The following is a 23,412-nucleotide window of genomic DNA, read 5'->3' as shown; positions in this document are numbered from 1 at the left end:
AACAATTTAATTTTGAGGCATTATAATGTCTGTCTTTTCACTGAATTGTCGTCTTTAAAAGGGTACTCACAACAATTCCGCAACAACTTCATCTTCACCTGTTGCACTTGTCATTTCAACGTTAAAAACAATAAAACGGCATGAATTGCTTCGTGGCATTCTTCTAGATCCTCTGTCTCGAGCCAGTTAACTAGCGGGCCTTCTAGAATACCCTGGAACCGAGGGAAACTCTGAAAGAATACGCCCATTGGCTACAAGTCAATATATGATTGGTTGATCAAACTGTCAGTCCAAACGTACGCTCTCATTCAGTGCAACGGCCAGAGCATTCTATCAAGGATGTAGAATACCTTGGTTGAAGGACATTCTACCCAGAGACCCAGAACAAGATCTGATTGGTTGCTTTCTTTTCTAACACAAAACCACTGAAATGCGTAGTGCATGGTCCGAGAAGGACAAACAAATCAACGTAACACTGTAATATTACAGATCAACAACACGGATACGATTCTCATTTATTCCTTTTATATACATTTTATTTATATAATTAAATCGATTTTTTGTTTGTTTTATCTGAGTGTTCCAGGGTATTCTCTGAATACCTTGAAGGCCCTGACGGTTCACCACTGCTACAGTGTGTGTTCATGGTAATCAGTGTTTGGTGTAACGCGTTATAAAAGTAACGGAGTTACAGTAATGTATTACTTTTTGCTGTAACAAAGTAATGTAACGCATTACTAATGAAATTTGGGTAATATACTACCCGTTACAATTCTCAGTAAGAAACTAATTTTAACCCGAAATGAAATGGTGTTTTGTTTTTTAAGAAATCACTAACATCGCGAGACATTCCGACACCAGAGAAAAATTGTGCCGGTAGATTAGTAAGCCTGGTGTTTACGTAATCAGTCAGGCACATTATCCCGCTTATTACATGGCCAGATACTAAACAAACTAAGGAATCGACTCCCAATATTAATTGAAATGATTTTATTGACTTAAAATTATCGTATTTCTTCCACTAAGAAAAAAACAACTCCGTTCCACGCATGGATGTATAATAAGAACTGGATACAGCGTAGGAGGTGGGGTCTCGTTCTTTCCTATGAGAGATGCTCATTGGCGCAGGAAGACAAAATGGCCCAACTTTTGAGAGAGCGAAACGTCACAGATTACCCGTCATGCCTGGCTGTCAGAGCAGAAGAACCCGTATGTGCAGTCACAGAGCATGCACCCCTTAAGCCCCGCCCCCCGAGCTCCCACTCTCGGCTCACTAGAAAGAATAGAGAGAGAAAATAAATCTAGATTCGGCTTTTAGTGCATTTTACAACTTTAAGGACCGAATGATTCTAATAAGGGCTATAGAGAACCGCAGTGACTTGTCCTAAAACCCGGAAGTAAGTTAGCATTTTTAGCACTCCCGGTTCCTTCAACAAAAAGCAATGCAATTTCTCCATAGGATTTTGGAAAATAGCTCGAAATAAGGTCTGTGTTTGATACAAATTGAAGAGACAGATCACGTTTTGTTCTACGACATTAAATACATCAGCAGTGACCCCGCTGGTGATTTCTGAAGAGTTTACGTGTCTGAAAAACGATGGTTGTTACCAAGTGGCTGAATAGGACTACAGAAATTGTCGAGGCCGTTTTACGTCATTACACCGAACACGTAAAACACTCCCGCTAAGTTAGTTTGCCCTGTTCTGCTTGAAAGCAAGTAGCTGCCTCCTGCAAACTGTTCAAACAAACACTTCAACTTGTACCATTTAGAGTCTGTAGTTTTGAATATGGATCTTAAGTCGGCGTGACGTTGAAGCAGCGACCCTGCGTTCCTTTATAGCATAACGTTAGCATTTTGCTTCTGGCGACTAGATTTATTAATCAAAAATTATAAAAGTAGGGTAGACATATGGATATTATCCGGCTGCACAAAACGTGATCCGTCTCTTAAATGTGTCTCAACCACAGACCTTATTTCCAGCTATTTTCCAAAATCCTTTGGAGAAATTGCATTGGTTTTTGACGAAGGAACCGGAAAGAGTTTACTTCCAGGTTTTAGGATGCGTCACTGCGGTTCTCTATACAATAGTTCATACTGGGTTGTTTATTTAGTTAAAAAAAAAGTATCCACCGATTTACAGACGTCTCTTTCCCCATGTTAGTCAATGGGAAAAAGTTGTTTTGGGCCGGGTGACGTCACGGACTGATACGGAAATTGCAGTACGGCCGTTTGGACACAACGAATATTGGCACAGAGTCCGGCGCACTTCCTGGGGGCTTGGTTCCACGGCGCACCAACGGCTGGAACTGCGACAACAACAACTTTATGGCAGCACTGTCCAACTCTGTTCACAGTTTCTGATCCACTAACAAGTCCTTAAACACTACAGAGCCCATACCGTGTTCCTGTTAGTGTTCACTTCTTGTCTGTCTTCTTCTGTTCATTTATCTGTTTGTTTGTTTGTAGCCTTTATTTAACCAGGTGAAAGCCCCTTGAGATCAAAAGATCTATTTTTCAAGGGTGACCTGCAGGACATTAGTTACACATGTAACATAAAAACAACAGAACAACAATAAGGATGACATACAACATAATGTACAGGGTACAGTTTACAAACTCTATTTACAGAGACAGGTACCATGAGTTTCAAACAGCATGTCACCCAGCCGAGTTTTAAAATGATGCAGGGGAACCAAAGTGCTCAGTTTTAAACATGTTTGCAGACTGTTCCAAGTTAGTGGAGCTGCACAACTAAAAGCTTTCTTCCCTAAGACAGTCCTAGCACTTGGCACATTTAATAAAACAACATCATGAGATCTCAGGCAATACGTACTTTCAATTCATCGAGAGATCAGAGAGCAGATATAAGATGGTAGTTTACCCAACATGGCTTTATAGATGAACATGTACCAATGACTGAGCCTCCGTACAGTTAGTGAAGGCAGACCTGCCTTGGCATACAGGGTACAGTGATGAGTAAGTGTTTTACAGTTAGTAACAAATCTCAGGGCACTGTGATAGGCGGCATCTAACTTTTCCAGGCAATGGGCAGGTGCATTCATATAGATCAGATCACCATAGTCCAGCACAGGTAAAAAGGTCACAGAGCCTTTTCCTGGCCTCAAGTCAGAAACAGGACTTGTTTCTGAAAAAGAAACCTAGTCTAACCCTCAGCTTTTTAAGCAGATTAATGACCTGAAGTTTAAAAGTAAGACAATCATCAAGCTAAATACCTAGGTATTTATAACAGGTAACCACTTCAAGTACTTGTCCTTGCATAGTAACAATATCCAAAACAGTGTCTGTAATCTTTTTAGCTTTAGAAAATAGCATTACCTTGGTTTTATCAACATTTAAAAGAAGCTTTAGTTCAGAGAGCTGAGTCTGTATAATGTTAAAAACAGCCTGTAATTTAACACCAGCCTCCTTAATGGAGGGACCTGCACAGTACATCACGGTATAACGCATAAAAATGTAAAGTAGCTTCATCCACATTTTCACCTAAACTGTTGATATATATGGAGAATAAAAGTGGACCTAAAACAGAACCTTGAGGAACACCATTAGCAATGTTTAACCACTCAGAAGACAGCCCATCAAAGTGAACACATTGGGACCTTTCAGAGAGGTAGTTCACAAACCACCCACTGCATGGCTGGATATGCCAATACTGAGTAGCCTCTGCTTTAAGATGTGATGATCGACGGTGTCAAACGCTTTGGAAAGGTAAATAAATAGAGCTGCACAACTCTGCTTATTATCTAAAATACTCGTAATGTCATTCACCACTTTCATTGTCGCAGTGATGGTGCTATGTTGACATATATAGACATAGATAGATATCCTGTCTAAACATCAGTCAAAGGACTGATGTTTAGACAGGATATCATTTTTACATAAAAACTCCTTTACTTGTTCACTCACTAGGCGTTCGAGCACCTTCGCCAGAACTGACAATTTTGAGATTGGCCTATAGTTATTGAAAATAACTGCCTAATTGCCTCCCCTCCTTTTAGTAGAGGCAGGACATAATCTGACTTCCATACTTTTGGAATTGTGTTTGAGCTGACGGAGAGGTTAAAAAGAGTAGTGAGAGGAAGAGCAATAAAATCTGCAGCTATATTTAAAAAGAAAGGTTCTACATTGTCCGGGCCAGCCGGTTTCTTAGGATCTAATCTGACGTCCAGCGCTCTGTCTTTTACCCTCTTTTACTTTCTCTTTCTTGATCCTCCTTACACAGCGTCCACACGGCAGCGTGCGTTGAAGCTTGCCGGTGGGCGTGTCTGAAACTCGACCAACAACCAATCACATGAATCTTCCGCCCCGGACACGACAAGCACGTGATTTGATTGACTAGAGCTTGTACTGGCATATGATTTGATTGACTGACGCATCCGCCGAAGCTTCAAAAGTTGAACATTGCTCAACTTTTGAAGCAAAGCGAGCAACGCGAGCAAAGCGAAGCGACGGAACCACAATGCAGTTCGGCAAAGAGTGACGTCACCCCATTCAAAGTGAATGGGCAGAAGCGTTGAAGCTTCAACGCACGCCGCTGTGTAGACGGGCCGTTAGCAACGGAATTGACCAATCAGAATCGAGTATTCAACTAAGTCTTGTAATAAAAGTTGTTAGTCGCCTTAAGGGCCTACACCATGGATGTATAATAAGAACTGGATACAGCGTGGGAGGCGGGGCCTCATTCATTCCTATGAGAGTTGCTCAATGGCGCATGAAGATAAAATGGCCCAACTTTTGAAAGAGTGAAACGTCACAGATTACCCGTCATGCCTGAGAAGTACCCGTATGTGCGCTCATAGAGCATGCGCAACTTTAACCACGCCCCCCAAAAGGCTCGTTCACATGAAGCACATCAATTTGTACACGTAACAGCACCGCACGTTCATGACAGCATGGTACTGGATTGTTATGATGGATTTTGATATTAACGAGGCAGCCGCGGCAGTTAGCAGCTAGCGGCTAGCTAGTAAATTATGCTAAGTTACACATCAATCGTTATGTACTTTTATATTACGCTGACATCAGGATCTAGTGATATCCAAGCAACAGAGCTTCATTTAGCATGATACTTGTGTGGGTTGTACATGAAACCACTTGGTAATATATACAAATGTATATGTTGAAGCCTGTTATGATCAATTGTGAGTTAAAACTTTATCTAAAAAGTAAAGCTGATGATGGATTACTGTGGTGGAGTTAAAATAACAATAGCCTATTTCTTTTTGAAATGTGATGGAGTAAAAGGATAGTATCTGTGATTATTCATGTTAAGTACCTCACAAGTAACTAACACATATAGTACTTGAAGGAAAGGTGTAAAATGTATCCATAAATACCAATATCACACACTACAACACAGACTATAACACCCCTTGTTGTTAAATACCAACCAAGTGCAATATTTTTTAATTACATTTTCGTAGAGCTTTGACTTTTTCAGCTGAATAAATATTATAACTAGATGGTTTTGTTCATAGGCGGATTTTGCGGGAGGCAGGGGGGGCATTGCCCCCCCTAGTGGCTTCAATATGTTACAGCATTACTACATCTAAAACTCTTCCAATACAAATATTTCGTATAATTGTAATAGATGTTAAAACCTCTGCTGCCACACCTGTTGCACTTGAGGATCTTCGAAAGACTGTTAAAAATGACAGCTATCCAAATCTATACAAGACGCTCCAGTTGGCACTGACTCTGCCTATCGGATCTGAGAGAAGTTTTTCTGCAATGAGGAGAATTCGGAACTGGCTGCGGTCAATGATGGGAGGAACAAGATTTTCCTCACTTGCGGTTCTTCACATTGAGGACGACATAACTGCACAGCTGTCAACTGAGGGGATAGTGGACATATATGCGGAACGTAAAAAAAGGCGTCTACTCCTAAGGTAGGACACTGGTTAATAATATTGTAGCGTGTTCAAGTAACCAAGGGACATAGTAGTTATCAAATAAGTATAAGATGTGCACAGTTATGTGTTATGACCCACTGTTGTTGAGGGGAGAGACCGCCCCTTCCATATGAGTGTGTGGAAAAGTCATACTCAGTGCGGTGAACGCTGGCTTTATTGCTACTGTATCCGTAGCACCCCACGCAATAGTTGGGATTGTGTAGGCTACTGACGTCAGTAAAAAAGGTTTGCCCCCCCAAGCGCAAATGTCAAACTCCACCTATGGTTTTGTTCAGCATTGCCAGCTTCACTGTCGAGCTTTATGTTGTGCCCAGCATTTTCCTGTCCTGTGCTCTGAAATCAAAATGTGGATAAGCATTTTTTAGATCAAAGTTGTGATCCAAGATGGCGCCAGTGTGTGTGGCCTGCCGTCCGTATCTGCGAACGTTGTGTGTGTTTGTGCTGTTTTTGTCACTTTTTGCCCTAAATGTCAACTCTCTATTAGTATACGATTGCCAATCTTCATTTTTCGGCATTAAATCCTGTGAATTCGGATCGTGGACTTAAAACGCTCCCCCCGTTCTTATTGGGAGTACCAGCTTACCTGTGCCGCACCCCGGCTCCAACTCCCCGCCGTAAACGCCACCGCGGAAAACGCAGTGGTCGACTGGTGAGGATGAAGTAATTTTCAGCTTGTCCTATCTCAAGGACTGAATACCTCGCCGTGCCTCGCCAGTCTCTTCATCGTCGCTATCTGGACCCTGTCGATGTACCTGGTTGGTACCTGTCATCGGCCCGGACGAAGCTTTCCAGCCCGGCCGCGGGCCCTGCTCCCCTCGTCCCCGCAGGCGCGGGGTGAATCTGAATAACCTGCTGTCTATTTGTCGGGCTCCCTGGACCTCAAACGCCGCGGACCCACTGGCTCCTGCCAGGTTTGGCTTCATAAACGCCAGATCTCTGACAAACAAGACTTTTGTCATTAAGGAGTTATTTACTTCAAAATGACTGGATTTCCTCTTCGTGACTGAGACATGGCTCGGTACTGGTGAGTCCAGCGCCTTTACCGAACCTTTACCTCCAGATTGCAGCTATTTTAACTCTCCACGGACTTCGGGCCGAGGCGGAGGAGTAGTTACAGTTTTCAGGAGTGATTTTAAATGTCAGCAACTATCGCTGTCATTCTCTCCTTGCAGCTTTGAACTGAGCGTGTTCGAGCTCGGCCGCTCTCACACAGTGCTGTGTGCAGTGGTCTATAGACCTCCCAAATACAATAAGGACTTCCTAAATGATTTCTCTGACTTTCTGGCTGAAATTATGCCAAGATATGACCGTGTCCTTATTGTTGGGGATTTTAATATTCATGTGTGTTGTCCTGAGAAACCTATGGCAAAGGATTTTTTAAACCTCGTTGACTCTTTTAGTCTTGCTCAGTAGGCCTATGTGTCTGGCCCCACGCAAGAACGCGGACACACACTTGATATTGTTTTATCATATGGTTTGCCTGTTCTTAACTTGGAGATATGTGATGCTGTTTTCTCAGATCATATGCCTGTTTTATTTGATGTTACACTTGCCTGTACTACTGTCAAACCGCGAGCTGCTGCCCGGCTATCTCGTATCATTAACACTTCCACTGCTGGTCAGTTTTGGGCCGTGTTTAATCATGAAAACGGTGTTATCCATGAGCCTATGTCTAACACTACGGAGGAGCTTAGCTTATGGTTTCACTCCACATGTAAAGCTGCTATGGACACTGTGGCTCCATTAAAAACAAGGCAACCCGAAACTAAATCCGAGCCTTGGCTAAATGCCACGACTTGGGCTGCCCGACGTGAATGCCGTAGAGCTGAAAGAAGATGGAATAAGGACAAACTACAAGTCTCTTTTCAAATGCTGAAACACTGAGGCAGTGTTGGCGTTTCTATCAGAAAACTGTAAAAGAGGCAAAAATAAAACATTTCTCTGACATCATTCTTTTAAACTGTCACAAACCTTGTGTACTATTTCAGACAATAGATTCAGTTCTTAATGCCCCTCAGACTACCTGTGTGGAGACCTCCCCTGCAGTCTGTGAACATTTTCTTCAATTTTGTATTAATAAAGTCACTTCCACTAGGACTCAAATCACTGCTCCATCAAACGACACCTCTTTCTCTGCCCCCTGCTTTGCTGTTTTTGACCCTTTTGAGCCTATGACTCTGTCCTCTGTGCAGGAGATTGTCTCCAAAATAAAGCCCTCTGGTTCTCCAATCGACCCTGTCCCTCCTCGATTTTTTAAAGAGGTATTCCCCACTATAGGACCTCTTGTTCTTGACGTTTTTAACAGCAGTCTGCTCACAGGGGTTGTTCCGGAAAATTGGAAACATGCCGTTGTACAACCACTTATTAAGAAACCTAGTCTGGATCCCACAGTTCTTGCAAACGTTATGCCCATTTCCAAATTGCCTTTTATGTCCAAAATCCTAGAGAAGATTGTATACAGTCAACTTCTCGCTTTTCTGGAAGAGCACAAGGTACTCAAGGTCTTCCAATCTGGTTTTAAAACCTTGCACAGCACGGAATCAGCTCTTTTAAGAGTTTTTAATGATATCCTTTTAGCAACAGACTCAGGTGAATGCATTATCCTTTTACTCCTTGATCTAACAGCCGCTTTTGATACAGTGGACCATGAGATCCTGATAGCTCGTTTGGAGCAGTGGGTGGGTGGGCATTAGGGGCAAAGCCCTCGAATGGTTTAGGTCGTATCTGACTGGTAGGACTTTCTGCGTCAGCCTTGGGTACTCTGAGTCCTCGTCTGCTCCTCTCCTTTTTGGGGTTCCACAGGGCTCAGTGTTAGGCCCCCTGTTATTCTCCCTGTATTTGCTCCCTCTTGGGTCCATTCTTAGGAAGCACGGTATCGCTTTCCATTGCTATGCAGATGATTGCCAAATATATGTGCTACTTAAAAAGAACGACTCATATTCAGTTAAACCACTGTTAAACTGCCTTGAAGACATTAAATCCTGGATGTCATGCAACTTTTTTTAATTAAATGATGACAAAACCGAAGTGATGGTTTTTGGTGCCCCTCGGACCACTACTATAGACCTAGGATCCCTGGGCCACTCCACCAGGCCTACCATCACAAATCTTGGGATAAAGATGGACCCTGAACTCAAGCTTGACAGCCAGATCAAGGCAGTTGTTAAAAACAGCTTCTTCCACATCAGGCAGCTAGCCAAAATAAAGCCTTTTTTAAATAGTGACCTCTTTGAAACGGTAATCCATGCCTTCGTCACCTCCCGCTTGGATTATTGTAGTGCACTATATATGGGGATAAGTGCATCCTCGCTTGCTCGCCTGCAGATGGTGCAAAATGCAGCAGCACGGCTACTAACTGGCGCACGCAAACACGAGCACATTTCCCCCATCTTATCTTCGCTCCACTGGCTGCCCGTTCATTCGAGGATTCATTTTAAAACTCTTTTATTTACTTTTAAAGCCCTCAATGGCCTGGCCCCGCCCTACCTCTCTGAGCTGTTACACAGCTACACGTCAACTCGCACTCTCAGGTCAGCTGATCAGTTGCTCCTGAGGGTGCCAAAAACAAAGTCTAAGCGCAGAGGGGACCGTGCTTTCTCTGCTGCCGCCCCTAAACTGTGGAACGATCTGCCCTTGCTCATCAGACAGGCTCCCACACTGTCTGCTTTTAAATCCCGTCTTAAAACCCACCTCTTCTCCTTAGCAAATCGGAAACAAGTAGATTGTTGCTTTTATTTGCTTTCTGTAGTCTATTGTTTTTATTATATGGCTGTTATTTATCTTTTAATTATTACGTTTATTCTGGTTTGTTTTGTGTTTTGTATTTTAAATGTATTTATATTATGTTGTTTGAGCTTATCTCTCTGTAAAGCACTTTTGCCTGAAGGTTTTAAAGTGCTATATAAATAAAGTTGGATTGGATTGGATAAGCATGAAACAACACTACAATACAACTTGTTATTAGTTTTTTGACAACAAAGGCTGTTCCTTTGTGTGTATACATATACAACACACAGGCTATATACATATATATATATATATATATATATATATATATATATATATATATATATGTATATACAATTATAATTAATACAATTAATACAACTGTTAATTTGATAAGAGCTTTGAAACATATATCTTTATTTATATATGTATAAGTATGTCGACTTCCCCGGGCGATATCATATGGTATAGCGAATTAATCAAACTGGGTCAAAACGGGTTGTGCCCACATGCAAAGGTTGTACGCTCTGGCTTATCCCTGCGTTGTATTATATAGTAATAGCAAACAGCTACGTTCAACTCCTTTAATGGTATATTTCAAGTGCAATAAGAAGCTACAGGGACGTTAATCTACGTCGGTAATATTAACTTTATTTAATACAACATTTACGGTACAAGATTTACATCATACAGCCCATGTAGTATAATATTTTACTAATGATGAATTACAGCAAACATGTGCAATATATCCATTATTACAGCTCCGTGGGCTGGCAGTAAGGCGATATGGTTCGTTCTTATTCATGTAGTACTGAACACGTAACATGAACGTGTCGGTGTAGGTACCATATCTGCACGGCCTACCAGATCAGCACGGGGTCCGTTACGCTTACTAATGACGTCACGCATTGGCTGTACGGCAACCCAAGAGGACATTTTACACGGCCAAATTCCGCAAAGAATATTAAAAAATAACAATCGACAGTGAATGTATGTTGGTGGAACTGTGTCAGGAAAGTAAAGTGTTAATTAAGTAATGTTATTGAAGAACTGAAATGCATAAAATTGAAAGTTAATATGTATCATATCCCTCCAAAATGGTATCTGGTGTTTCCAAAGCAACAACAACTTCCTGTCAACAGCGTAAACTCCCACAGACAGTACACACGTTCATCCTCTGAACATGTGTACTGTCTGTTCAAAAAACTCCAGGAACCCAGAACACAGACAAAAAAACACCCTTCACATCTCAACTATTATAAATGTTACGGGTCCCCGATGTGACCACAGTAGCAGTGATGAAACCTGTATTAAGCAGGTGAAAAAGGAGCTGTTGACAGGAAGTTGTTGTTGCTATGGAAACAACATGACGGTATCTGATATCATAAAGATGGAGAAAGTAAAGAATAAAGTTTATGTTTAAATGTTAGCACCCCCCCGAAGAGGCACAAGCTCTTACGTTGAGTCTGGAGTTTCAATACATTCTAAATCATCAGTAAAGTCTACGACCATATTTCGGAGGGATATGCTACATAGGCTATTAACTTTCAATTGTATGCATTTCAGTTCTTCAATAACATTACTTAATTAACAATTCACTTTCCTGACACAGTTCCACTAACATACATTCACTGTCGATTGTTATTTTTTAATATACTTTGTGGAATTTGGCCGTGTAAAATGTCCTCTTGGGCAGTGGCGGCGCCAAAGATTTTCTCTAGGGGGTGCTGTGGGGTAGCTTGACGTTTCATAGAGGGTGCTCAACATTAAGGGTTTCCCATTAATGCACCAGCGCTACAGTTGAATTTTCTACTGCAACACTCCCCACACGCACACACACAGTGTACCCGCGACTTCGATAATCAGCTCACGGCATATAGGTGTAAGCAGGGGTAAAGTGCTATTTTTACAAGTGGGGAGTGGACCTCACCTCCTATAGGAGGGTCCTCACCTCCTATAGTGGGGTCCGGTGACATGCTCCCCCAGGAAGATCTTTTTTAAAATATTGAAGTTAAAAGCATCAATCTGGTGCACTTTGAGAGCAAAATGGAGAGATCTATAGAGATACATCTCTCAACACCCATATGAAACAGAACTATAAACAGATTTTCTATTTCTTCATAGATATTTTACAAATCACTCCCCTTAAAACAAACCGTTTGAGACCCACTGAGATAACTAGACTAAAGTGAACTATCTAAACACTGAGAGAGTCCTTTACTTCACCTGAGCTGAGGTTACCTGAGACTCTCAGTCTGACAGGAGAGAGTTCTCCCTCCACCTTGTTGTTGAAAAAGCTTCTTATATCCGTTAGCTTGGCTAGTTAGCACCAGATGCTAACCACAACGATCTCCGGTAGATAGTAGATACCCACCGGTGTGCTCTCTCTCTCTCGCTCGCTCGCGCGCCCACAAAATGGCTCGTGCCACACACACACAGAGCAGAGCTTGAATGAAACACAGAGACCCAGAAGTAAGCTACTTGTACTCACGAGGCCTATTATGTGCAGAATCCCTCTCGCTTTCAGGTGGTTTTGATTGAGTATCCACACGTGGACGTTTAAGGACTAAAAAACGATCCATTTTCCACTTTGCTGTTAGCAAATAATTTGGCGCTCTAGCTAACAGGAAGTCACTCAAATGTCACAAAGTCATTTAGCCTATGGGTAGGTCAAAAATCGAATGGGTGCTGACCATTGGCCTAATCATATCACCTGTGTTGGCTTTATGTTTTTGCTCAAACATTTGTTTGTTTCACATTTGCATTAATGTAATCAATGATTTTTCTAATTTAATTTAATAATAATAATAATAATTTTAAAAACGAAAAAAAAAAACACATATTTCTTGGGGGTGCTTAGGGGTTGCTTTGGCAATCCCGGGGGGTGCTCCCCCCTGGCGCCGCCCCTGCTCTTGGGTTGCCGTACAGCCAATGCGTGACGTCATTAGTAAGCGTAACAGACCCCGTGCTGATCTGGTAGGCCGTGCAGATATGGTACCTACACCGGGCGGCTCGGTCCCGTGGGTTGGATGCACGTTCATAATGCCGAGGAAAATAACTCATTATAACATTATTAGCACATTTTACAACTTGAGGACCAAATGTTTTTAATAAGGGCAATACAAACGTTCATACTGGGTAGTGTATTTGGTTTAAAAAAAATTATCCAACGATTTACAGACGTCTCTTTCCCAATGTAAGTCAATGGGAAAAAGTGTTTCCGGGCCCAGCAACCTAAAGGAAGTGTAGTACCGCCGTTTGGCCACAATGAATATTTTCCTCAGAGTCCGGCGCACTTCCTGGGGGCTTGGCCTACACATTTGCTGCACTAAACTACATTTTAGCATTTAAAATACCCAGCCATTATTTTGCAGTTATTTTGGTGAAAGTAACTCAAAAGTAATATAAAAGTAGTGTAACTCATTACATTTCAGAGACAGTAATATTGTAATGTAACTTATTACTTTAAAAATACAGTAATAAGTCATGTGTAATGTATTACATTTTGGAAGTAACTTGCCCAACACTGATGGTGATGCATCAACATGTCCCCCAGTGCAGCAGTGTGACTCACAGCTGGATTAACACAGCTCTATGCACACTCTGCTGCAAATTTGAATACATAATGTGTCACTTCCAGTGAGAGGCTGAGCAACAACACAATTTCACTTTTCATTGTGCCAGGTCTATGTTGCTATGGTTACATGCATGTAATACAACTATTTAATTCTGCTGCAATATAGCTATGTATGCAAGAAACATGTCTAGCATTTTTGGAAAGGCATGTGAATATGACTTAAAGGCTCAATTCACATTGCACTTTGTGCAGTATGTATTAGTGGCATTTTACTTTCAGTACTTTGAGTACTAATGCGGTAAATAAAAAGCCAATTCTGAGCCTTCTGAAACCAACACTGCACCTCCAACACTTAGTTGGTTCCAACAATTCAATATTGCTCGTTAGGATTGAGCATAGGCATGTCTCTTCTTTATTGTCTCTACATTCTATTCCTCCATCCAGATTTTTTTTTTTTGTCTATGTCTAATGGAAATGCCATAACGCCACTCCGTCCCCCCGCCCCCTGCCATCTCTCTCCATTCCGTCACAAACACACTGAAAGTAGATGTGTCTGTGCCAGCTCTAGAGTGTTACATGTATTCAGGGGATTAGAGCGAACAACATTCAAAAATAAAAGGCAGGAGAGGGAAGTGAGTGCAGGCTTTGTCCTTGGATACACAGTGCGGTCTGAAAACTCAATCTCTCTGCCCAGGTGCAGCGGCGTGACAACAATAGTGGTTTGAACAAAGGCCACCTTTTCTGCCTTGCCCCAATAAATGGTTATTGGCTGTATAAGTACCAGGATAACTGAAAGTATTGCAATGGAACAGTGGTGAATGAGTGTGGTAGGCGGGAAAATCTATAGTGCAGAGATGTTTGAGGACTCAAGGAGGAAATAATCGAACCTTGAAAACATAACTTTTCTGGCTCCTTCTGTTGGCGCACAGTATACTCACGTTTTGTAAAATGTTTGACAAAGAGAAGGTATATAGAGCATTTAGAAATCAAAAGGAGACACAACACAGCTTGTTTCAGTGGTCTGATTAGATCATGTTTGCATGCGTCTGTATTGGAACGCATTGAATGTAATTCAGGCACTACTGTACTATAAGGGCATTTCTGATTCGTGTTTGTGTACTGTGTGTGTGTGTGTGTGTGTGTGTGTGTGTGTGTGTGTGTGTGTGTGTGTGTGTGTGTGTGTGTGTGTGTGTGTGTGTGTGTGTGTGTGTGTGTGTGTGTGTGTGTGTGTGTGTGTGTGTGTGTGCGTGTGTGAAGGGCTGTGACCCGTCCCGTCCTCATCCTGCTGCCGGTGCTGGGTCTGACCTGGCTGTGTGGAGTTCTGGTCCACCTGTCCGTAGTGGTGGCCTACGTCTTCATCGCTCTCAATGCCCTCCAGGTAATCACACACACTCCCCCATACACTACCTGCTGTATACTACCTGCTGTATACTACCTGCTGTACACTACCTGCTGTATACTACCTGCTGTACACTACCTGCTTTATACTACCTGCTGTACACTACCTGCTGTATTCTACCTGCTGTACACTACCTGCTGTATTCTACCTGCTGTATACTACCTGCTGTACAGTACCTGCTGTATTCTACCTGCTGTATACTACCTGCTGTACACTACCTGCTGTACAGTACCTGCTGTATACTACCTGCTGTATACTACCTGCTGTATACTACATGCTGTATACTACCTGCTGTATACTACCTGCTGTATACTACCTGCTGTACACTACCTGCTGTATTCTACCTGCTGTACGCTACCTGCTGTACGCTACCTGCTGTACGCTACCTGCTGTACGCTACCTGCTGTATACTACCTGCTGTATACTACCTGCTGTACACTACCTGCTGTATACTACCTGCTGTATACTACCTGCTGTATACTACCTGCTGTACACTACCTGCTGTACACTACCTGCTGTATACTACCTGCTGTATACTACCTGCTGTACACTACCTGCTGTACACTACCTGCTGTACACTATCTGCTGTACACTACCTGCTGTATACTACCTGCTGTACACTACCTGCTGTACACTACCTGCTGTACACTACCTGCTGTACACTACCTGCTGTATACTACCTGCTGTATACTACCTGCTGTACACTACCTGCTGTACACTATCTGCTGTACAGAACCTACTCAGCAAACAGCAGACAGACACTTTCAGAGACTAGCTGGTGAACATTTAGTTGTTAAAAAAATATGTCCTTCAGCAGTCGGTAGAGTCCTAAACCAGATCTAAAGAGAAACCAAATTGAATTACATTCATCAGTTAGACACACACACACAACTCTAAATAAATGATGGTGCTGATGGATGTAAAATAGCTTGCTAAATTCGCCATACCAACTTTAAAGGTTCTACGCAGATGCTGTCTTGATTGTATTACATTACCTTGTAATAATAAATTAAAGCACAAATGTTATCCATTACCACTTGAAGTATGATGAGATCACTACATGATGATTTTCTTATCGTAAAGTGTTACCTTTTTGAATCCACTGTGTACAATCATAAAAAAACGTCAGGTCGGGGACTAACGTCAGACCCCACTTCATGAGTTGTGTTTCCAAAAAATATAGAACAGAGGTGGAAAGTAGTGACAATATATATTCTATTACAAGCATTCTGTTATTCCAAATGTAACCACAAAGATTTTAGCATACAAAAGTACAAGTAAATATCTCCAAGATGAATTCATTATTGATTCATTAATGTGTTGCAGCTGGTAAAGTTATTTTCTTTTTTTGAGTTAATGTTTTGTATAATTTGAATATGGTTATTTGAAGTAACTAAAGTTACTAAATATAGTGCAATACAAAATACAATATTTCCCTCTGAAATGTTGTGGAATAGATGTGAAAAGTAGCAGAGAATGGAGAACCTCATGTACACAGTGCCTTCACCAACATTCATTTAACTGAAAGCTAAATGATGTCTTAACTTTCTCTCCATTCCCACCTACAGCTGCTTGAGAGACATTATACCTGTGTGTGTGTGTGTGTGGTGTGTGTGTGTGTGTGTGTGTGTGTGTGTGTGTGTGTGTGTGTGTGTGTGTGTGTGTGTGTGTGTGTGTGTGTGGGGAGGAGGCAGTGATTCCTTTGAACGGCAGGTCACATCTCCCTCCATCTCCCCCCCCCCCCCCCCCCCCCCATGATAACGCAGCCCTCACTTCCTATCTCTCTCGCTTCAGTCTGGTTCCACACACTGTCCCTGTTGTTATTATACGCTCCGTCCACTCATCTTCCCCCTGTATTGTCTTACCCCACCCACCCCTCCCTGGTCTTTAATTAATCACAATGAGCTGGCCCCTGGGTGACCCCCACAGAGCTGCTAGTTAATTCAGATTTACTGCCAGTGTTCAGCTGAGGGCAGATAACACAACAGTAGGAGTTCTTCCTCATGTAGGTAGGAGGATGAAGCTGGGCCAGCCCGCTGTCTTCTCAGAAAAAGTTATTTTACTGGGCTGCTTCAACAATCTATAAAAAGCAAAGTATGACGGAGAGGTCTAAAGGCCAGGAAAGCAGAGCAACATGGCTAAATAATAAGATCCAGTAGAGGTTTTAATCTCTAAACTAGCCCTAGGGTCACTTCTGTTTCCATGATAGTAGTCTTACTCTTTTTTACATTCATTTCTATATTTCTAGCACCATACACCAAGGCCTCTGTCAACAGCAGCTTCAGCAGTGTAGAGAATTTGAAAAGTTGTTTATTGCAGAGAAAGACTAAACACTGGATCAGACACCATAGCCTGTAGTCTGTAAGGCATTTTGAATAACAAAGCAATTAACTATCATGGAGTCATAGTGAGATAAATGTGTCCTAAAAGTCCCTCAACAACAGTCCCCATATCTGACAGTGTTTACCATGGTTATAACGTAATCTCCCTTTCTGTGTGCTCGGGCTCCACATCACTAACAACACATCTTTAAACACACTCATTTGAACATTTGAGATGAGATGAGATTGAGATGAGGTGACCTAGTGTGTTCATGACAAGAGACCATGTGAATAATTAAAGGCGTTAGCGGGATGTTACAGAACCGCGGTGTTCGGAGCGTCCGACTTTGACACAGCAGATTGCCATCTGCATGCCGTGACAAACATCCAACGCCTAAACCAAACCGAGCCTAACGCAGAGGTGGCAAATCAGAAATCACTCAAGAAATCGTTTTTTGAAAAGCTCATATTTTTGTGCCAGTTGAAGGCACTGACAAACAATTTGATCATGAACATAGAGGTGCCACATCTGTTTTGTGATTTAGTTTTGAAAAGGGCAAGTCTAAACAGATAAACAGTCAACACAGATAATCAGATCCAAAAGAGAGACAATTTCCGCAAGTGTCGGAAAGGAACAAGCTGACATTTACGCCCACTGAGAAAGTAAGCAGGGTTTGAAAAGCAACACTATGAATGTGCACTGTTATTAAAATTACCCAGTATTGAAAAGATAATGGCATCTTGCCCCTCGATATGAAGGCATCACATGACTGTAAACACACTTTCTCTCACATGCTCATGTAGAAACTAGTTCTCTAAAAGCAACATGGTCATAAGAGGGGTGGGCTACAACCACTGCATTGGAGCGTTTATGTTGGGATGAAGTCACATGTTTGTAGTATTCCCACTACGTTTCTGGTACACAAGGAAGAGAACCAATTTGGATTTAGTTCAGCTGAGTGTTGAGTGCTGCATCCTGCTGAATCTGACTGAAGCTCATGCCAAAGGGGAGTAAAAAACACACAGATGGAGAGCATGAAAGCTATTTTGCAATACAGTTCTCCTTTTGTTCGTACAGCAATGTTTGACTGAGAGTGAGTGGATGACTAAATGGACTTGTTGAAGATATTGTCAATAAAAGCTGTATGAATGGAAATGGAATTTGTTCTTCCCCACTTCCAGCGCTCACATGTGCCTCTCCCCTCTCCACAGGGCCTGTACATCTTCTTAGTGTATGCTGTTTACAACACTGAGGTAAGGAGGCATTCAGTCCATTGTCCGAGCTGCTGCTGGAGCACTGCGGCAGAATCTCAGAATGTATGTTTGTACGGTGTGTGAAGCTGCCAGCCGTTTGGACCAACCACTTGGTGTAAACACTGCTTCTCATTTAGGTGAGGAATGCCATAAAGAGGATCAAAGAGAAGAGGAAGGCCTTATCTTTCACGGTGAGTGAGTAAAAGGAACACCGCAGTGAACACACTGAAAAACTGAAACGTTGAAGCAATCATATTACGTTGAACCTAATATGTTTTATTTAAACTTAAAAGAGTATTGCTTTCAACTAGTTATGTGAAATGTGTTGACATAATACATTTCATTAAAGTCAACCTTTCAGTTGTTTCACTGCAGGTCCATCAGTACAGGACAGAAAATAACATTTTAGCTGGCAACAATTGCATAGGCATGGTTTGGTTCAGTAGTGGTGATGTAGACGTACTCATACTTGATTTAAAGGTCCCATGTCATGGCCATTTCCACTGATCATAATTCCATTGTTGAGGTATACTAAAACAGATTCATATTGTTCAATGTTCCAATCTCACATTGGTTTCTCATACAGCATCTCTGTATAGTATGTGTATTCACTCTCTGTCCTAAACGGCTTGTTGGAGCTCCTCCCCCCCCTCCCTGTGAGCCCAGTGTGCTCTGATTGGTCGGGACGTTGCAAGCCTCGTTGCTGCGATCTGCTGCGAGGAGCGGACAGGCTTCCGGGTCGGCGATACAGCTAGAACAAGCGAAACTCATCCTGAGCACACACAAACACTCACAGCCGAAGTAAAAACAATAAGTGTGGCTTGATATTGAGTAAGAAAAAGGTTTATAACGCTGTGAGCATGCGGGTCTGCGGAGAGCATTTCTCCGCCATCCCAACGTAGTACGTAACGTAACGTTTACCCATTTAAACAGTCGTGGTAGATACCTTGTTTGTTTTAAACATCATAAATACACAAACAACAATGAATACTTACAGGTTGTGTACCCGAATCTCCCGCTGGTTCTTCAGTGCCCGACGCTGTACATATCCGGCATGAATCACTGAAAGGCTTGTGAAGCTTTGTTTCGTGAAAGGCTGGCAGAGGGTGTGGCCTCTGGGTATTCACACATCACAGTACCCAGGAAGTAAATAATGGAAAAAGAGAAATCTCCAACGAGGCGTTTTGGGGCAGCATAGACTGTGTTAGAGTTTTACTCGTTACAGGGTGTACTTTGAGGGTTTGTGACTCTGTAGACCGTTTACATGCAGAAAAACCTTCATAACACACAAGGGGACGGGTGATAACCGGAAAAGCATGACATGGGATCTTTAATGCTTTTCATCACTTCTTGTATGATGTATTTCAGAACTGTTCCCAGCCCACCAGCTTCTTACCTTCTCAGAGGGCCCCGATCACCTCCTGGGGCCGCAGTCCCCCGACTCCCTCCAGCCCAGACACTAGTGAGACCTCCGGACCCCCCAGTTCCACCTCCACGTCATTGGTCATCAAGAACGGTAGGCTGAATGACCCGGAATGTGCTGAAGCTGGAAATATTTGGTGTTGACCTAGTTCAAATTGTGTTTATTTTTTAAAAGGCCAGAGGAGAAGAAAACAGCACCACAAAATGAAATCGTTTTTTGTCTAATGTCAAATGTATTTTAGTGTTGAAGGCTCAACAAGAGGAGGGAAGGGAGGCGCAGACCGTCTGCAGCAGGAATAAGTCTGAAGTATTTCAGAAGGAGGGGTTCAGTCTGCGTTATACAGGCAGAGATAGACTCTAGCTCAGGGGTGTCAAACTCAAGGCCCGGGGGCCAAATCCGGCCCGTGACTTCATTTTATGTGGCCCACAAGAGCTTGCAAAGAATATATATATGTTTATTATACGGTTACATGCTGATTTACAGAGGCACGTTGCCCATACATGGAGCACAATGCATCTTAAATTTGACTTTCTTCTCAGAATTTGACTTTTTTTCTTCTAAATGTCACTTCTTTTTTTGAATTTTTTTTGAAAATGTCTAAAATTGGATTGTGGCTTTTTTTTCCAGAATTTGGCTTTTCTTTTTAAATTATTTTGTGACATTCTCACTGAAGAGACGTGCAATTATTTGCCCTAGACTTCTGCTTGTAGTCGTAGTCGTAATCATGAAGTTATTATTACCTTATCCGATAATAATGAGTAGCACTTGAAATGTTTGGCTCTATGAAACCTGATGTACTTATATGATTCTGTTTTCTTCAAGGTTGTGTCTTCCTGGTCGAATGTACTTATTGTAAGTCGCTTTGGATAAAAGCGTCAGCTAAATGCAATGTAATGTAATGTAATGTAATCCAATGCAGAGGCAATAATGTAATATAATACATTATTTTATATATATGATATATTTATATATGTATTTTTATATAGTCTTAAAGTTACAACCGGCCCTTTGAGTGCAACCATAATGCTGACGTGGTGATATGACTTTGAGTACTCACAGCATTTAAGGCTTAATAATACTGTGTAGTTTGCAACCTCATTTCCCATTTAGTGCAACACATTTGCATTCATCATTGTTTGCTCTTTGCTCTCTTTCTGAGTGAAATAAATCCTGCTTTTAGAGTCCTCATAAAGAGCATGGGCTGGTTCTTATGAACTGAAAAGACAGTGGACCTATTGTCAAAGCCTCAAGTGCTGTAGCAGCGTTGATCCCACCTCACATCTTAAGATGATTCATTGGAAAGAAGATGAACTCTTTCTGGAAAGCACAACCTCATGACCTGCTCCATTCCTCCTTAGCTGTGGACTCTCACTTACTACTCTATGGATTTTCTTTGTCTTACATGTTCTGAATCATGTTACTCCTGAAAGGGAAATGCACACTTTAAGTTGTGATTGTGTTTCAGAGAGCTTCAGGAAGGAAAGCTTTGTGAGTTTCTCTTTAAAACCAGCATCAGGGAACCAAGTGAGTAACATGCATGCATCATCACTGCACTGCTGTCACATGTCACTGTTAAAATACAACTTATATTGTGTATGTTTTTTCCATTCAAACAGGTGGTCCAGCTGACAGGGTACAAGCCATCAGGTACTACCTCACTTGATCTTAAGATAATTGAAGTGTTGGTATTAGTTGATAAGATTAGATGAAATTGATACCACACAGGGAAAGTCAATGCAGCAGCTTCAGCAGTTAGCAAGAACAGGTGCATAGTGAAGATACTATAAAGTGTACTGAAACAAATACATCACAAATTAAGTGAGGAGATAAGGACAATGCAATCATAAATGAAATACAACAAACTGAAGTGGGCATGCTGGATGTTGGGTGAAGCATCAAGTCAGAATCAAAGTGTGTGAACAAAGTGTATGAAGCGCAGATAGGAAACAGAGGGTTAGAAGTAGAATAAGTGTGATGTCCAACTGCTGTCATTAAAGAGAGAGACCTGCAGTGGTGCTCATTCAGTCCTATCAGATGTATATGTGTCTTTTATATAGCCCTGTACCACAAGCAGGCACGTGCAGAGGGTGTCAGAGGGGCAGGGGCCCAAACAAAACTAAATGAATCCAAACTATTTGTGTTACTTTCACATGAATCTACGGAGCCCCCCTGGTGACATTGGTGAGAAACATATTAATGCGTGGCTGCGTGGCCACTAATTAGTGATTATGTTCCCACGCATTAGTAATTCGTGGGAACACAATAATTATTACGCAATAACTAAATCCAGATAGCCTATAGAAACTGATGACTGAGTGACAACCATAGACTGTATAAAGGTGACAACACTAGCTAAACTCTGTACCGTAGGCTACGGCTATTATCGCAAAGCATGGATCATTTTGATTTGATTTTATTTTATTTTTCATTTGGGTATGAATTATAATGATATTCTGCAATCCCTTGCAGTTAAGCACAGTGTCATCCTTAGCAAAAGGCACTTGATTCGGCTGCTGAAATGCACGGTTTGAAACGTAGTTGAGTAAAGTTAGAACGATATTGGCAGATTCGGATTTCACGGATCAATAACTCATGAACGAAACGTTATTCAGACACAAAGTACGTCTCCTACGTACCGTGGTAAGGTCGACAACGAACTACAATCACATGTTGATAAAAAAAAAAAGCCAATACGCGCCGTCCTCCGAGCTGGACACATTACATTGGTCTCTATCTGCAGCCGGAGAAGAAACGAGTGCTCAGGGACCGTCTGCAAAGTGCAACTCCCAAAAAAGAGAATAATATTCAATCACTTCACTATTCTACAGTATATTACTACCAAACTCACTACACACATCAATAGTCTCATGTTGCTCATACTACAGCAGAGAGTTTGGAAGAATATGGTTTGGAATAATTTTGGTGAATATTTATACTGTATAATAGTAACGTTATTGAAGATGATGCCATATTTATTGAAGATTTTACACTATAAATATTCCCCAAAATTATTCAAAAGCACATTCTTCCAAACTCTCTGCTGTAGTATGAGCAACAGGAGACTATTGATGTGTGTAGTGAGTTTGGTAGTAATATACTGTAGAATAGTGAAGTGATTGAATATGATTGTATTCTCTTTTTTTGGAGTTGCACTTTGCAGACGGTCCCTGAGCACTCATTTCTTCTCAGGCTGCAGATAGAGACCAATGTAATGTCTCTAGTTTGGAGGACAGCACGTATTGGCTTTTGATCAAAATGTGATTGTAGTTCGTTGTCAACCTTACCACGGTACTTAGGAGACGTCATTTGTGTCTGAATAACGTTTTGTTCATGAGTTATTGATCCGTGAAATCTGAATCTGCCAATATCGTTCCAACTTTACTCGACTTGTTGTCACTCAGTCATCAGTTTCTATAGACTATCTGGATTTAGTTATTGCGTAATCATTATTGTGTTCCCACAAATTACTAATGTGTGGGAACATAATAACTAATTAGTGGCCACACATTATTAACTCGTGGCCACGTATTAATATTTTCTCACCAATGTCACCAGGGGGGCTCCGTATGAATCTATGCCTGGAATAACATATGTTGTGACAGTTTTAAGGAATATTAAATGTATGTATTTAAAACAAACTTAAGTTGGATGTTGGTTCAAACACTGCTACACAACAGTTCATTAATGCTACATGCAAAACAAAAGGAAAGGATACCACTTTGTCAATAAGGCATTCAGATTACGCCTCAGAAATAACAGGCAATAAGAAGACCAGTGATAC

General features: G+C 41.7%; 1 protein-coding gene across 1 annotated transcript in view; it reads left to right on the top strand.

The window, feature by feature from the left end:
- The window catches only part of adgrd2 (adhesion G protein-coupled receptor D2), a 48,945-nt gene that overhangs the window by 22,167 nt on the left and 3,366 nt on the right, over window positions 1-23,412 (top strand). Inside the window, exons 19-24 of the mRNA XM_034197593.1 lie at window positions 14,492-14,612; window positions 18,167-18,208; window positions 18,346-18,399; window positions 19,577-19,724; window positions 21,097-21,155; window positions 21,248-21,279. Coding sequence (XP_034053484.1) covers window positions 14,492-14,612; window positions 18,167-18,208; window positions 18,346-18,399; window positions 19,577-19,724; window positions 21,097-21,155; window positions 21,248-21,279 — 456 coding nt within the window. The remainder of the gene's footprint in view (window positions 1-14,491; window positions 14,613-18,166; window positions 18,209-18,345; window positions 18,400-19,576; window positions 19,725-21,096; window positions 21,156-21,247; window positions 21,280-23,412) is intronic.

This window comes from Gymnodraco acuticeps, unplaced genomic scaffold (genome assembly GCF_902827175.1).
Source record: "Gymnodraco acuticeps unplaced genomic scaffold, fGymAcu1.1, whole genome shotgun sequence".
Classification (NCBI taxonomy): Eukaryota; Metazoa; Chordata; class Actinopteri; order Perciformes; family Bathydraconidae; genus Gymnodraco; species Gymnodraco acuticeps.
This window is presented reverse-complemented; position numbering and strand designations above follow the sequence as displayed.